General features: G+C 31.5%; 1 protein-coding gene across 2 annotated transcripts; it reads right to left on the bottom strand.

Annotated features, from left to right (window-relative positions):
- Positions 1-14,666, bottom strand: LOC105335681 (A disintegrin and metalloproteinase with thrombospondin motifs 6). 2 transcript variants are annotated; one of them, XM_066070231.1, is made up of 23 exons: positions 14,580-14,666; positions 13,773-13,833; positions 13,605-13,665; positions 12,988-13,204; positions 11,791-11,935; positions 11,431-11,609; positions 11,226-11,312; positions 10,526-10,629; positions 10,232-10,354; positions 9,988-10,128; positions 9,424-9,491; positions 8,620-8,699; positions 8,229-8,336; positions 7,843-8,000; positions 7,522-7,591; positions 7,275-7,410; positions 6,484-6,671; positions 5,904-6,027; positions 5,491-5,580; positions 4,387-4,559; positions 2,348-2,411; positions 1,937-2,005; positions 1-197 (listed from the first exon to the last, which is right to left on the bottom strand). In XM_066070231.1, exons 1-23 carry the CDS (start codon positions 14,634-14,636, stop codon positions 37-39), a joined length of 2,664 nt encoding a protein of 887 aa, XP_065926303.1. In that variant the 5' UTR covers positions 14,637-14,666; the 3' UTR covers positions 1-36. The 2 variants fall into 2 exon arrangements, with proteins under 2 accessions (XP_065926303.1, XP_065926304.1); XM_066070232.1 differs by having other exon boundaries at positions 10,015-10,128.
- Positions 14,667-17,369: the final 2,703 nt, after the last annotated feature.

Genomic DNA, 17,369 nt, shown 5'->3' with positions numbered 1-17,369 from the left:
AAAGTCTACATTCAAATTTTATTCAGACAATGGTAATTATTCACTTTTTTTCTCCGTGCAGTCTTTCCCGGTATATCCTGTTTCACACTTACAATAACTTCCCGTCTGGTGTTCCTTACACTGGCACGTGCAAGTGGACTCGTCCAATGCCGCGCCATTGAAGCAGTAAATATTACAACGACTGTCACAGTCAGCTCCTGTTAATACAACAGAAATATCAGGTGTCATTATATTTACTTTAAGAAGCTGGATGGGCATCAAATTAAGGTATTCAATATATAACATCCACATTTTGTACCTAATAAATGAATGGCCCTATATTCTTAATTATGGTATCATTTGTGGGTGTTATCAAATAAAATTACTCTACCATAATTTTGAGTATGGTCTAATTAATCACACCTTGAATTTGCACTGAAGTCTATTGGCAAAATATGTTTTATTAAGATATTCTAAAAAGGAACTTAAAATCCGTAAAACTCTTTTGGTTCATACATGCAGAAACTTTTTCTTTATCAAAATGTGAAATAAATCGCAGATAGTTTGACGAATCTAAAAAACAAATAATTCATCTAGAGGAAATTACTTTGTTTTTAAAATTCAACTTCCAAATGACCGGCCTCTTATATGTAGTCAGACATGTGAATTTAGTTTATTTCAATTTCATTGTTATCTAGAAATACATATTTAACTAGTGTAAAATAATTCTCATTGTTCAATATCCCTTCATTATTCATTGAATTCCTTTAAATCTAGACACAGGTGTTTGTGTTTTTAAACCTCTAATTAAGTAACAAAGAATTCATTACATTTTGCCTTCAATTTTGATGATTTTTTGATATTTAAACAAAGCTTATCTTTAAGAGGAAATCAATATGTAAGTTCTCCAAAACCAGGTCCCAGATTTATGAAGCAAACTTAGACTTAAGTGAAAAATTATATCTCTTGATTAAAAATACTGACAAAATTGAAATGCTATTAAAAGTGTCTTGATAATGTTTTGAATTATAAATTTTCATTGTCATTTTATGATAAACCATTATTTTATGACTGGTTGAAATTTTGACTTAAGTCTGAAATTTCTTTATGATCCCGAGGCCTACAACGTTTATCCTACCATCTAACGGTATGCTAATATTTTATGAATAGTTACGATGAAGTGAACTTTTTGGGTTTTAACATTTTTGAGATGCAAATGACAAATTTCTTAAACAGATCTTCTCACATCAATTTTCTGATACCGAATAAAATTTGGATTGAAATTGAATGTTTATTTTGAAAGTTGAATACTTTATATAGGATCTTTCATGATTTGGGTGGGTATATGATTTCTATCTAGCGAGTTGTGTTATTTCTATTCCCGAGGCTTGGTGAGGGGATAGTAAACACAATACGAGTTTGATATAAATCATTAACCTTTGCAGATCATAAGAGATTTTATTACCACATGTTTACTACGTCTCTTGTGAAATCTTATTTTTTTCTGTAAAAATTATTAAATTGTGAGCCCCACAGCATATTTACTGCAAGACGTCAACAACTTTACGCAAATTTTCCTTAACGATTTAACAAAGATACTTTAACATTTTATTTTCGAAACTATTTTTTATCATTTCATGAATAAAACGGCAAAAAATGCTTCACAAGTACAACTCCACACTTTTCAACTAAATAATTTTGGTACTTTTATTTTACGTCCATCAAGAACCATAACCATGAGGTCACATGACGTAAGAAAACACAGTGTAATATCATCAATTAATTACATGAGTGATATCCACCGCAAACTGAGCTAAACATGTGATAAAATTATCTATATAACGTAAAATATGCATCAATGTACAACATACATGGCATCATTCTCGCATATATCCTCTCGTTCTATTTTTGTTGACACAACTGTAAAATAAACAAAATATCCCATATATTTAAATACCGTAAAATCCAGTAGGACAGTCACAAGTACGCAGTTTAAGGTTGTATGTCCCGTTATTCTTACATTCACCTTAAATAAATGTTAAAATAAATCTTGTAGAAATAGTTTTATTTAAAAATACATAGACAATGACCTTTGTCACTCTAAAAAACTTAAACCCTTATTTACTAAATATGTTGTTATCATTCTGTACCGTTAATATTAATAAAGGTTAATAGCAATAAATTGTCTTTTTAACACTTTTATACACGATTTGCAAAGGAAATTTGTTCTACAAATTGATGGATTATATTTTCAAACATGCATTTTAGACAATATAAGATAACGTATTTTATATAATCTTTTATTCCTATTGATTAAAACTAAGAATATAACATAATCATATTGAATCAGCTGTTTATTAAAACTCACCAGTTTTGGGTAAAGAATAAGCGTAATGAATGCCTTTGTTTTCCAAAGCGTTCTTTTGATAAAGCTGAAATCAATAAAAAAAAAATGCAATTACGGACCATTTTCATTTGGTAGAAAAATATTGCTTTGAAGACTTTTTGTAACCGGCTTCGGCCGATCACTGTTGTGTCCATATGAGGCATCCGGCAAATGCGTACACGTGCGCACACATTCCGCTTGCATAAGTAGTTCTTATTTAAAAACTTGAAGCTTTGGTTTAATTTTTATACAAGTTGCTGTCCTTTAAAAAAGGTCTACAATACGTGGACAATTTGCATGTGTTTCCAACGAAAACGTGAAAGCCTTAAGATTATCAGAGATTCCACCGACTCTAGCCCTCTGCTTTTAACCACTAAATTTGTACGGCGTATTACGTATACATGTATGTATATAGCCCTGACTTTTTATCTCAGAATTTTAAGGGTTCATACTCCTAAAATAATCTATCATAGATCTATCTATGAATGAAGTTTGCATGTATTGTATCAGGCATTCGGTGAATTCTACTATTTGCGCACACATTACGATTCGCACTACTTTGTTAACTATGCAGTGACAGCTTTGTGTAAATTAAAAATTTCATATTTTGACGCATTTTTCTTGAGATTTAAACTTTTATACAGTGACATAATTATTCAATCATACTTAAATGCTTTAAAAAAATTTAATCAGGAAGTTATCTAGCCTCGCCTACTATAAAAGTAAAGTTACATATGTATTCGGAAAACAACAAAACATTGCAAATTATGCTATTTGATTCATGATGTAGTTTCGGCATTACATTAACTTATCTCATAATACTGATAATTCATATCACATGCCAATCATTTCTTTAAAAGGAATACTTTGTTTCTGTGCTGTTTACCGACAACTTTACAATTACAGCGCCTTTGAACTTATGTGTGCATATGGCACGGAATCCCGAACCCGATTCAGATAAACGTGTGCTAGCCTGGTTCCCTGAGCTACCCACTACGCACAGGAACCAGGCTAGCTCCTGCGCAGGCTGAATTTTCCACATAGCATCCGGTTTAACCTCGCTTATATATTTTCTGCGTGGACCTCAGGGTCCACGCAATAATATTTCATTCAGGTTTTTTCCTTCATTCATTTACCTTAAGAGATGCAAACATACATTAAATACAGTTCGACCTGTTTATTCACGAATGCACATTTTGTCTCACGCGTAAGAATTTCGATCAAAATTCATTCAGTAATGCGGTTGACCTCGATGAACTGACCTCGATCATAAGAAGATGCTCCATGAACTGACCTCGATCTATTGATGTTGCATAATAGTAGCTTGATTTATAAACAAGGTTACGTTATAATGCGACCTCAATAGCAAGCTATGGTGGCATTCAATGTTTTTTTCAATCGCATTAAATTATTTTATTACAACTCTTTCTTTGTATACGTATTAATGCTCCTTGAAGAGCCCTACTCAGTATTCTAAAGAAGAAGAAGAAGAAGAAGAAGAAGAAGAAGAAGAAGATACATTAACATTTAATAATTACCTTAAAAATATAAAACTACAAGGAGTTTACGAACGGCTTTCCCCAAATTTATTTCAAAATTAAATTTGCTGACGGTTTATAATGATGAAATTATGGTGTACAGATTTCAAATTATCTATATTTTGTAAAAATACTGTACTTTTTTAATTATTTTACATCAAACGGATCATGTTGCTTGCTTCTAGCTATCTATATTTCATTATTTCCGATCATTCCTTTAAAACCTGTTTCAGAGCTTACCTACGTTGATGAATCGAGGTAATCTTATTAAATAATACGTAATGTCTATGACCTAGTTTAATAACCATGCATATTCCCTCAATATTTCTCTTTATAATCACTAATAAATTAATAGAACAAGTTTGTAAAAATTACCATTTCAAAGTTTCTTGTCACATGGTGATGAAATGTTAATGTTTGAAAATTTTAATCAATTTTTGAATGTGGATTAAAGTAAGTAAGTTTTTTTATGTGTAATTCTACCTTGATGATAGCAGGCTCGGAGATAGGTCCCGTTGTATACAAGTACTCAATATATTTATAATGCCAGTAGGTGTTCGCAAAATTGACCGGATTTTTACTCTCATCCGTGTTCCACACCCAGCTGCTTCCAACATGGCTGACGATAACGGGGACGTCATCTTTATCGTACATCTCTTGTGTAATGAAAAAGTCAAACTGTAAGAGAGAGAGAGAGAGAGAGAGAGAGAGAGAGAGAGAGAGAGACGGGGAATACATCGAAATAAAGAGTAAAAGAGAAAGATAAAATTTAAGGGAACGAGTGAGAGAGAGACATAAAGAGAGAGAATGAGAGTTAAAATGATAAGGAATTTAATCATGACTATAAATTGACAATGCCTGGATGTTAGCTTGACATAGTATCTGAGTTGAACATATTTTATTGACTAATGATGCCAAAAGGATTGGACACACTTTCCAGAAACTTAGAGAGTTCTCTCCTTGTACATGATATATTTCAATTACAATTCCATACAATGCCAGTTAACATTTATAACAGTTATAGAACACTTAGTGAAACACAAATAAATCATTAGTTGTGAATGATGTAATACTGTGCGAATCTAGAATTAAAATTAGTATGGGTAAGAAAGTTATGCAAATGATTTAAAAACTTAATATAAGATAAATCTTCCACACTTTAAATATTTTTATATTTTCATACATCATATATTTCAAATATCATCATAAGATAAAGTTTTGTCACCCCAAAGTACATCAATTATATTCAAAAAGTTCAACGATAAAAGATCATACAGAAATGGTTGTCTTAATTCATAATGAATATTTTTTACAAACGAAGAACAAGCAATGAGCATCTTCCAAACTTCCACATAAATGCATTGGGTTGGCTCATATGTTACATCGATAACGATCATAATTGAGAACACAGCTATGCCTTAATTTCGTTTGAATGATATTTTTAAAAAATTTACCAAAAGAGAAAGTATCTTATCCAGCGTTTTCTCTTTTCAAAATCAATAGGTTAATAGCAGGGAAAACTATCAGATTAATAGACCTTTTAGTATAATAACGATGATTATTGACAGTGAATACATCTTTACTTACCTATGAAGTTATTTTCCATTATCCAATAGTTAAGCCAAATTTGTATATTATATGCTCCTTTCGGTATCTCAATCATTAGAGTTCTATTACCTGCAAAAAATTGTTTTTATCTACATTGAAATATTAGTAACCCTTTTTGGAAATTGTGTACAGGATGACAATAATTTTATTATACTTATCAAAACCCATCAAAAAAGACATTAGAGCATTATATCTGGCACTGGTTAAAAGTTTCAATGTTACAATATAGAATGAATTTGTATCCCATTAGATACGGAGTGGATACGTATTAAAACATAGTAACACTTCCGTTAGGGCTGCAGTATTGTTGTTCTATATTTAGGCGGCAATACCGGCATATTTACATGTAATTGTACTACAAAGGTAACGTTAAATGTCGCGAAACAAGTTACCTTCTCCAGGTATACCCGTGAATGTTCCCTGTATGACGTCACATGTGGACCCATCCCCACCACAAACACCACATTCATCAAACTCTTTTGTCCCTCCAAGGAAAGCATCGTCGCACCCAAAGATCTAAACATAAAGATATAACATAAACATGCAAGCATTAAAAGAAAATCTAGAAACAGTGAAACAGAAAGTGAATTTTAAGTACATTTGTATGTGCTCGCAGTGCTAGGTAATATATAGCCTTTTTTTTGCTTTCTAAATTCTATAAGTTTATCATCTCAGGACAAACGTCTCTCCTGGATTTTATTCCTGTTCTAATTCTGCCCTGAGAAGATTCATCGAAAGCAACTTCCAGCTTTTTTATTACGGAAAATTAAATAATCTTTTACTTTGTAAAATCCAAATAAAGTATGAGTTCGAACCAAGAAATAGTTAGTCTTGAATTCAATATTGCTGATGCCTTTTAGCATCAAAAAATGCACGAGTGGTCAGATCCCAATTACTAAAAAAATATCAAAATAATTTCATAAATAGTAGATATCAGTAGAAAACTTAGAGACAAGATTTTTTTTTACTTGCCCTGCAATATCCCTCCAAACAAATAGGAGTGAGGCCCTTCTTTCTTGGCCAAGGTGAGCTCATGAAATCCATGTACTTAATTATTTTGGCATCGCATGGGGTACCGTGCGGCATTAAGCCGAATCTTGTGAAATATGGCGATTTGAAATCACCCATTTCTTTACATCTAACTTCACACACATAATTTCCTAGTAAAAAGGATGAAATGGGTTCTTACAACATAATACACATACCTGTGAAAGAAATAAAATTGAAATCGATGAAAGGGAATATATCCAAGATATCTTCATTGAACAATTATCCCTTTTCACTCATAAAATTTCACAGGAACGAAAACAATTTTCTTACGGAGATTTGTAATGGGAAATGTTTACATCTTTTCTCCATTCGGAATACACTTGGAATAAATAGCGCGATTTTTTAACGTTATCATCCGGGCTTATTAATGGCTGATGCAATGTAAAATGTCCGTAGACTTTCAATTTTAGGATGTGTATTGAAACCTAAAGCGGTAGAGGGGGCGTTTTAAAACAGATAATATGGATATTTTTCATATTAGTGGATGAACGTAGTTTGAGCACAAAGGTATTTACTATTATTGAAATATCAAGCAAAAAGTGGTGGGAGCAAAAACTCGGGACAGAGTACTCAGTATATTCATTCTGAATTATTTTATACCGTTCAAAAACATGGAAAAAATTAAAGTTTATACGACATATTTATATTACAAAAAGAAATGACGAGTAAATACTAATAAAGCATAAATTTAAGCATGCGTGGCTATTTCTCACCAGAATGACTGTATCTTTCCCCTGTTGAATTATACTCTGACGAATTCAACACTTTATTTTCAAGCATTGTAAGACACGTTTCTGAAGCTCTCTGTTTAATCAGATCTGCCTGTTTTGGACTATCATCTGAACACGGCTAGAACAGAAAATAATTCAAATTATTATAGTATTAGTAAATGGTGTCTCTTTGGTTTTCTTTACTGGTTTCTCTATGCATTATAGTGGCAGCTGGAAATGTTACACTAACCTCAGAATTACAAATCTTGGCTTCATTTGCATTGCTATCCCCTCCTTCACAGCCTGGGTGGTTTATTGGGCTGTCAATTTTAGATAATGATGCATTTACATTGGTATAAACCATGTTTTTAGACTATGGAGTTAAATTAAACTTGAAACTTCATGTAGGTAAAAATCTTCTTTACAGTTCATATATATCAAAGTCCAATGATACGCTTCACTGAATTTAATAAACAGTTGATCAAAAGCTAGTCTGAGCTTTTTATATGTTGTAATACTATTTAGCAAATATTTGATAATAAACGTACAGAAAAATGAGTCAAAAAATCACCTTGGATTGTTGCATCTTCGGCGTCTGTATGTTACCCCCACCCCACATGTTCTGGAGCAGGACTGCCACGCTCCCCAAGGACCCCACCCTCCTGGTCTGATGATTTTAGGGGTTTGTCTGGCATCCGCAAACGTGGTACAAGTTAGTTTAAAGCAAATCTATGAAAAACCACCGATGTTTAACCAATACATAATTCTAAACAAGAAAACTAAACAATCTCACGAGATATGAAAGGATGTTCAACATTTTTTCTTTCAAAATCAAATGAAAAGAAGAGTAAGTGAGATCATCTCCGTCCTAAAAAATAGTTTTTTTCATCTTTTAGACGAAAACATAAATTAAATCAAGCTATCATTTTTACAAGTGAATGCTCTGACTCAACGCACTTTTCCTTCGCCACAGTAGGAGCCGGGTATGTCCTGCCATCCATGGTTAAACATCCGGCCGTATAGGGATCCCTCCGTAAGATTCACACAACTGTAAGCCTCGCAGAGCTACCAAAAATGGGCGTATAAAAATTCTATGTTATATATTCTATATGTTTCTTAATTAATCAATCTTCAATTATTAGTAAGGATGGATGGTCAATGAATTAATCATCAGATCTACCTTGTGAAAAATCTTCCTTTTTTGCTTTAAGATTAGAGTTTTTCCCTAAATCTGTAGACAATTTAAAGCCTTTAAAGCCTTTTTAAAAAGAATTGTATAGTGTGATAATGCCAACGACCGTTAAGTCCTCTTAACTGCGTTAAGGATGAAGAGTTTGTTAAGACTTACCGAGTTATACTCAAACTTTCTTAAAAAGAAGTTTGGACCGTATCTATTCTCACAGATGTCATCTGGACTGTATTCCTGACCTAATTTAAGAATGTTTTTACAAAAAGTTAATTATTTACATATCAAGTTTTAAATGTGGTTGTAGGTTTCTTTAGTAAAGGATAAATAAAATCATATTCGTAATAATACAAAATGTAACTACAAAAATAAAAATGATTATTCTGGTATTAATTAAACAGTAGGAAATCATTTTATGAGTATTATGAGGTGATAATTTCAGTCAGAGCGTGATCAAACCAATAAAGCCCGAGGGACTTTATGATAGATTTGACCATGCCCATTTCCCCCTCCACCGAAATTATCACCTCATAATATTCAAAGAATGGTCCCTTATTACTTATATTAATATAATTTTTAGCAACTGTACGATTAAACATAAGAATATTGACATATTAATGTGATGTCTTTTAATTTTGCAAACCCTGTTGCGTGCCAACGATTCGTCATTTGAATATACTGGACTGTGAATACAAAATCAATTTGTAGTGTTATCACAGACAAAGGCACTGAAAAATGTAAATTATGAATAAAACTTTCAGTAATTGTACGATTTAATATTAGTTTATTGTTTATGCAAACCCCGAATGCGCCCCAACAGTACGTCTTTGGAATTATTGGACTGACAGGTACATAACAAAATTATCACAGACATATACATTGGAAAATGTCAGTATCAGTTATTTGACTTTAGGACCATGATGCTTTATGATATACTAGTTAAGAATAGATAAATTAGTTATTTACCAATCAAAGATGAGCTCAGCTCAGCTAAAGCTTCAGCTTCTCTGAACACACATTGTGCTTTCTCAAGTCTGTATCAAAGAAAAATGATTTTCCTCATTTTATAAATACATAATTTTATGTATACACATAAAATATTTTTATTTTATCAGTTATCGAATTGAGGTTTGAGTTCAAAATGGCATGCATTACACGATGATGCAGGCGCAAAGTGACTTTCAGACAACATGGTAAACGGAAACGTCCATATTGCATACATGTTTAATCAATTAATCAATCACACTATCAATCGCGATCAAAAAATGATCAATCAGAGACTTTTTTATGAACCCCTGTATTCCAGCAGTGTGTTAAATTCTTCGTAAGGAATATGAGAGCTGCAGTTGGCGTTTAAAAAATTGACATTATAAATGTAAGGTTACCGTAAAGGATATGTTTAATAAATTTTAGATGAAGGGTTAGGTTCGTTACGTTACATGAATTGAAATAACAATGATATAATTGTTTGTACACACAATATCATAGGATACGCTCGTTTTGTAGTATTATAGCTCTGTTTATATTTACTTTCTATCTATTTCTAGAAATACCCACTGAAGAAAGTTATGAAGATCGTTGACGCTACATGAACTCCATCCTGCGCCGTATCCTCCCATGATACCTACGTCACTTCCGTAACACCTGCCCGAGTCATGGTTCATTCCCAAGCTAATACAAAAATAAATTTTAAAAATTCCAAAAACATCGTCTGCACAAAGTAAAAGTCGCAGTTTGAAGGTGTATTATCATAAAGGGATAAACTAGTTCTTACTTATGTCCAATTTCATGTGTAAGGGCCCTGTAGCCGGTTAAAGAACGTTCACCGTCGACAGAACATGCATAGTCAGTGCAGGCTCCACCGATATATGCCATTCCACCATAGTCTGCAGGCACCCTGAACAGTTTCAAAAGTACATTAAATTACCAATGATAAGGCATAAGTATACAAACATTGTACACCCGAGACACTTGTAATATTCTGCTAATAATAAAAGATATGTTTTTCTTCAATAAAACATGCTATAACGCCTTTCCAAAATATTGCGTGTATCTATATCGTACTTACGCTGTGTGAGCGCATCTGATGTCATATTTGTGAGAAACGTTTCTTGTACCCTGACAGAAACTGGAGAGGGTTTCATGTAGCTTTTTTGACATATTGTAAAAGCTCTACAATAGAATAAGAGATACATGAAAAGAGATATTTAGAGGCTCAAATGATTACTTTTGTACAACTAGTCATTAAAGGGGCATGGTCGCGATTTTGGTCAAAAATTATTTTTTCGATTTTAATGTTTACAATGTTTACTATCAAGTAAAGTAATCTTGATAGCAACCAAAATTTGAGAGTCATTTTTTGAGTTATAAGCGAGTTACAGAGCTTACAATTCTTTGCTATGTAAACAAAGCTTTTGTTTACATTTTGAATGTTGAAGTTAAAATTCCAGTTTTAGACCTCAAATGAATATGTTAATCGTAAGGAACTGTTTTTTATGCTTAAAATGAATAAGAAGATAGAAAAATAACCTTGAAAACAATTTGTACAGGTATATTGAACCTATGTAAACAAAAACAGGGCACGAGCCTTGTTTACATGACGAAGATTTGTTGGTCCTGTATTTTGCTTAAAACTCATCGACTGGCACCCAAATTTCATTTGATCAATAAAAATGCATTTCTAAAGCATTGTAAATAATAAAAACACAGAAACAAAATTTGACCAAAATCGTGACCATGCCCCTTTAACGAAAATACAGAAGACTTACCGGGTTAGTCTCCCAAAACTCAAGATTCTTGATCTTTAGTTTGATGTTGTATCCAAGTGTCTCAGATCGAGAAAACTCCATTTGCGCCTAATGATAAAAATATATTATGACATAAGAAACGTGTTTTGTCTGTCTGTTTGTATCTTCACTTTTGTTGTGACTGTTTGTTAATGAACCTGTCTGACTGAAATTTCATGAATATTACCCCGTTGTACTTTAAAATCATCAGTTCGACCCTTTTGGACACGTCCGTAGACGGGAACTGTGCCGTAAAGGAGCTATCTGTGTACACTCCTAGTTCTACTGCCACATCCTTTGTTGTCAACTCCCGCTTAGTGGTCCTCAATGGCGGCTCTACTTCATCATTTGTTGATGGAAGCATATCTGTTAGGATAAGACTATGTCAATATAAAGTTCCCTTGTTAAATGCTTCCATCCTTATAGATTTTGCATTAAAAAAATTACAGTTAATTTAGATTCTTTTATAAATAACTTTGTATCTTGTATGTTGATGTTTTATAGTGTTCGTTTACATGAATTGTTATTAAACCCATCCTGATCAAACCTTTGATAAAATCTAGTTGTTCATGTCTCTTTAATTTTCCAAACATAAGAACCGTTTCCTGCTCAGAGAAATTGAAATGTTTATTTTGCTCTTTCGGAACTTCCCTCACGTGTATGGCTCCTTTCGTTGAACTCAATATTCCTTCCTAGGAAATAGAAAATAACAAAGCGGAATACTAGTGTTATTAAAACATACTGGTGTAACTTATAGATGTGGTGTTGACTACCGGTATTACATCCTCTGGCATTTTACTCGAGTTTCAAACATCACCAAAAATCAACCTATATAAACAACTTACCAAGCATTTAGAATTTAGCATACAAAATTTTAAAAAAATGAATGGGTGGAATTTTACACCTTTCATTTCCATATAAATTCAATAATGAACTGGTCATCTATTTTAAAGCTAATTAGAGAAAATATGTACATGATTTTCTACAATGTTTTCCATCTTGTTAAAAAACCACATTTTGTAAAATCTTAAACAGTATTTTTTTATTTCCCATCAAGTATGCATCATTGTAGGTAAACTTTGTTTCAAATAAAAAGGTTTCAAGAGACTTGACACACGCTTTTCCATAAATAGTTTATATTTTTAAAATATAATAATTTTTTCAGCATCTGTATAAATGGCAAGCGCAAAATAATCAAGTACATGTACTTTTATACCGTCAAGGGCATTTTAAAAAGTAAAAATACACATCAAATAATCCAGGCGGTTTATTTTTTACCACTGCAATTTCAAACAATAATCTAATTAAATTTTCTACTATTTTCTGTAACTTGCAGTTCTATTTGACTAGGAAACTATAAACTCCTTGTTTGGTAAGGGAATTTGCACTATTTTTAAATTTGTGATTGAAATAATTGAAGGTTTAAAGTGGCATTATCAGGATTTCAGATGGAATTTAAAGATTTATTTTATTATATTCAAAATTAATGTATAATATTAAAAACCAATTATAGAAATATTGAGTTAAATGTTAGCTTTGGGAAAAATTATCAAGCTGCCCTAATACATATTTTCTGGTACATAAGAGGGAAAAACAGTTAAAGATAGAAAATATTTTAATTTTTGAGTAAACGCAGGACACAAAGTTATTGAAAAGCTACATGTATCATGTTTGTTTCATAATTGCAAATTAAATTTTGGTATAGTCATAAAATAGAAATTATGCAGGAAGATACATAGTTTACCAATCTGTCGCAGTTTGAAAAAGAAGCAATCCCATTGTGTGATGTCAGTTTGCCTGTCAAGAAACAGTCGGGTCTGGGGCCTGTCCAGACCTCTTCCGTGTCACCGTTTCGTGTAACAATTTGTGCTTTTGGGAGCAGTGCCGATTCAGCCTGAGATAATTCCATATGGTAGCTGTCCCCAAATGCCGAGACATGAAGCTTTTTAGGCGAAGAATCCCTAAATAATTATGTAAACTCATGATTGTAAAATATGAGAATTTCTTTACAATTATCACGTTTTCTAGAACATCAATACATGTATCTTCATTCGTTTTAATGTTTACCAAACAAATATGATTCTAACTTCAATGTGAAAACTACCAAAATCAAACTTAGATGCAGAAGATCATTTTTTTTGTGGTATCAATACACGTAATGTCAAATTTTAGTTTCAATCTTATTTAAGTATTTTCGCTAACGTATAGAGAATTCGAAGTAACTCAAAATATGCACAACTATTTGCATTCATTGAAATAGCATAGAAAATTACTTTGATTTAAAAGATTTAAAATATTAATTGAACAAACATATTTTGACTTCATTCGCGCTATCAATACATGGACTATATTTACATTTACCTTTTTCGATAAGTCCCGATGGCTTCCGATAAACTGGAAAAGTCTAGGGCGTCAAAGTTCCCTTGAAAAAAAAATCAACATTCAACAAGAACATTTCATGATATTTTTTAGCAATATTATCCGAGAGGATAAATGTTTTATATATTAAATATATACAATTTCTGTTACCTAATTCTCTTGGAAAAACAGACTTTAATGTTGAATCTTGAACCATTTTGTTTCCATACATCTGTAAATGATAAACATAATTAACTTAATTTTAAAAGCATATATGCAAATAAGTCAATAACATTCCTACAATTTAAAAAGTAAAAATAACCCGTGTTCGTGAAATTACCACTTATTATTTCATCATAACTATCTTATAAAATGTAATGATACATTATTTTATCTTTATCAATGTGGGCAGGTATTCCCATATCGAAAAAATCTTTGATAAATCAAAGGTACTGCTTCAGTAGATAAAAATCTTATGGTCCGAAACTTTTAGTCATATTTTTGTGGGGAAAAATAGCGAGAGGCTTTAACTGAAGCAAAATTACATTAATTGTAAAATTAAATCACTGTAAAGAATGCATCTTAATTTTAAATTATACTAGTATCCTGCAAAAGTATAAATTGTACTAATGGGCTAATTACTATTTATAATTGAATTTATTTTAAAAACTCGTCAAAATAACTGTTTGTAAAATAATAAAGAATACTATGTTTTTTTGAAAAACTTTTACAAACTAGGTATGTACATGGATATCTTTATAAATCGCATTTGATACTAGTATTTCCTTCCAACTGAAACAACTTCTGATGAATTAATCTTTAAGTTCACGTGCCATAAGCCGATAATGCAGCAAATGTAATACTCCATCTTTCTATTATTTTGAAGTTCTATTTTTATTTTGAAGTCAATCATGAATATTTCAATATTCTCCAACAATTGTTACATTTAACAGTGTTTTATAAAGTAAAAAATCTTACCTCAAAAGCGTATACGTATGCTCCACAGAAAAAGAGCACAAATAATACCAACGTCATTCTAGAGTCAGCGTTGTACAACGATCGACTGCAAATTAAAACGACAGTGTTATATCAAGTTGACAATCTTTTATATAGTTTAACACGTCGGAATATTCCTCCTCCTCATTTATAATTAATATTTACATGGTTTTATTGATATCTTTTCATGTAAATTTTGCTTTTTAGAATGGTGTCCGGGTCAATTGGATAGAAAATTGTAAACCTAAAGAGAATGCAAGTCAAATTTACATGATTTGTACATAAAGACATCATTAGAAAGCAAAGAATACTTTTATTAGTAATCACAAATGAATTAGTTATTGATTAGAAGTTAATTTGTATGAACCGCATTTTATGTTTATTTTAATGGAAAATTATCAAAATAATTATTTCAAATAAGTTGCTTACATTTACATTTAAAAGTGAGGTTGTATGATCAAAAAATAATTTTCTTACAGCTGGCCATGAAACACTCTACAAGAATACATCTGTTCTAATTAACTACTTTGTAAACATAGAGTTAATAGAAATAAAAAACCACCTGACTCCCACATTTATTAATATTGAATGATGACAAATATAATATAAGTGGTAATTGATATAATAAAACTCTGTTTTGTATTATTCAAATTCATTGACCTTTTGCAAATAATTAATTCTTCGGTTAATATGCCGGTCTACATGGGTTTGAATAATCGTGGTGTTATGGATCTGTTAATAGTTTTACAAAGAAACAGAAAAATTGGTAAATTGTTTTCAAATTTTAAAAACATTTGTTGGGCTGTAAAGGAAAAATAATAATAACGGTATGCGGTACCACTCTATGTTCTAATTGTATCATTGATTGTTAATCCACGCTTACGCCGTAAAACTACTGGGCCACATCATTAAAAAAAACAACCTAAATTCCCACTGTAGAGAAAAAAGCACTAAATATCAAAAGGACAAACAGAAGTCCTTCGAATGCATTTTCTTTATCGTTGATGACCATCAAGCAGTAAGTTGAATGATTTCTAATAAAATTTGAAATCCAATAAAACAAAAGTCATTAAAATGTGATGATTTTGCCGAGAAATTTTGTTGTTATTGAACACAAACTAAACAATTCAATGCATGTATGTTTGATGAAAAGAAATGAGTTTCATATTTAATATTTACATATCATTTACATTTATAAGCTCAAAAAGACATCAAAATGAGCTGAATGTTCAGTTTGTCTTGGTTTAGATATTACAAAATTTGAAGAAGGGTTCGAAAGTCGGGTTTTTATAAGTCATTTTGATGAGTTAATAAACGTAAATGATAGGAAAATATTTAATATGAAACTCATTTTAAAATAATTACTTCATAATGACTGTGTTTTATAAGATTTAAAAGAATATGGGTAGATAATGCGTGTAAAAGTCCTGTACACGGTCGGTCATGCTACTGAAAAATCAAAATATCAATAAATCTGATATCTTTTTAGAAATCATTTAAAACCATCTATAGTTAACATTTCATTGATTTTTAACCTATAAATATGTTCAAAATTTGGAATATGTTGACTCAAACAGGCGTATACGTATCAAAACCTGCAATTAAAGTCATTTTTTTAAACTTCAAGGCATTTTCGTTTATGGAGTGGGTCTGTGCTCCATATTATTTTCATAGTCTTAATTAGGTCTAATGGATAACAAACCAATTTCAGTCAACAAAATCCTGGAGAGATGACCCACTTTACATTAAAAATTGCATTTTGTACACCAATAATTCAACCTTTTGAACAATAATACAAGTCCGTAAATTCGTTGCCAAAGTCAAACATAATAATTTAACAGCATATTTTGTTGTGTCTGAAATGTCTTATAGTAGTTAAAGTACCTGACATAAGCTAACCTTATATATTAAGGGGTTTTATGTTATGGGTTCGATCCCACCAAAATTTCAGGCAATATGTTTTACTTTTCTTTTGTGAAATATATTTTAAAATTGAGTATAGTTAGCAATTGTGCTATTGCAAACTTGTATTATAATATATTTGAATAGATTTAATTGGGAAAGATTAATTCAAAAATGTATTTCCGACTAAACCGAATGGGCATTTACGCCTTCTTATTCCCCCATCTTCTTTGTTAAATATTATCCAACACACTGCTTGATGGCCATCAACGATAAAGAAAATACATTCGAAGGACTTCTGTTTGTCCTTTTGATATTTAGTGCTTTTTCCCTACAGTGGCAGTTTACGTTGTTTTGACTGATGTGGCCCAGTAGTTTGACAGTGTGGATATACAATCAATTATACAATCAGAACATAGAGTGATACCGCATACCGTTATTATTTTCTTCAGCCCAGCAAATTATTTCGAGTCTGAAAACAATTGATCAATTTTTCTGTTTCTTTGTAAAACTTTTTACTATTGACAGAAATGGCTTAATCTCAGATCCCTAACGCCACGATTATATCTACCCATGTAGACCGCCCTACCGTTAACCGAAGAAGCAATCGTGTACAAAAGTTCAATGAATTGGAAAAAAACAAAACAAAGTTTACTTGTATTAATTGACACATATGATTTACACATTTGTAATAATTCAATGTTTATAAATGTGGGAGGCAGGTGGGTTTTTTTCCCCATTAACTAGGTATGTTTACAAAGTAGTTAATCAGAACAGCTGTTTACAAATGGAGTGTTCCATGGCCAGCTGTGAGAAATTCATTGTTTGATCATACAACCTCACTTCTAAATGTATATGTAAGCAACTTAT

This window comes from Magallana gigas, chromosome 8 (assembly GCF_963853765.1).
Source record: "Magallana gigas chromosome 8, xbMagGiga1.1, whole genome shotgun sequence".
Lineage (NCBI taxonomy): Eukaryota > Metazoa > Mollusca > Bivalvia > Ostreida > Ostreidae > Magallana > Magallana gigas.
The sequence above is the reverse complement of the archived record's forward strand: the minus strand, read 5'-3'. Positions and strand labels throughout refer to the sequence as shown.

Coding starts and splice junctions, on each gene's coding strand:
- LOC105335681 (XM_066070231.1), bottom strand. CDS start 14,636: ATGACGTTGGTATTATTTGTGCTCTTTTTCTGTGGAGCATACGTATAC. Junction 11,936..12,987: donor TTTCAAACTGCGACAGATTG/GTAAACTATGTA, acceptor TCTATTTCCTAG/GAAGGAATATTGAGTTCAAC. Junction 10,630..11,225: donor AGTTTTGGGAGACTAACCCG/GTAAGTCTTCTG, acceptor ATTCTATTGTAG/AGCTTTTACAATATGTCAAA.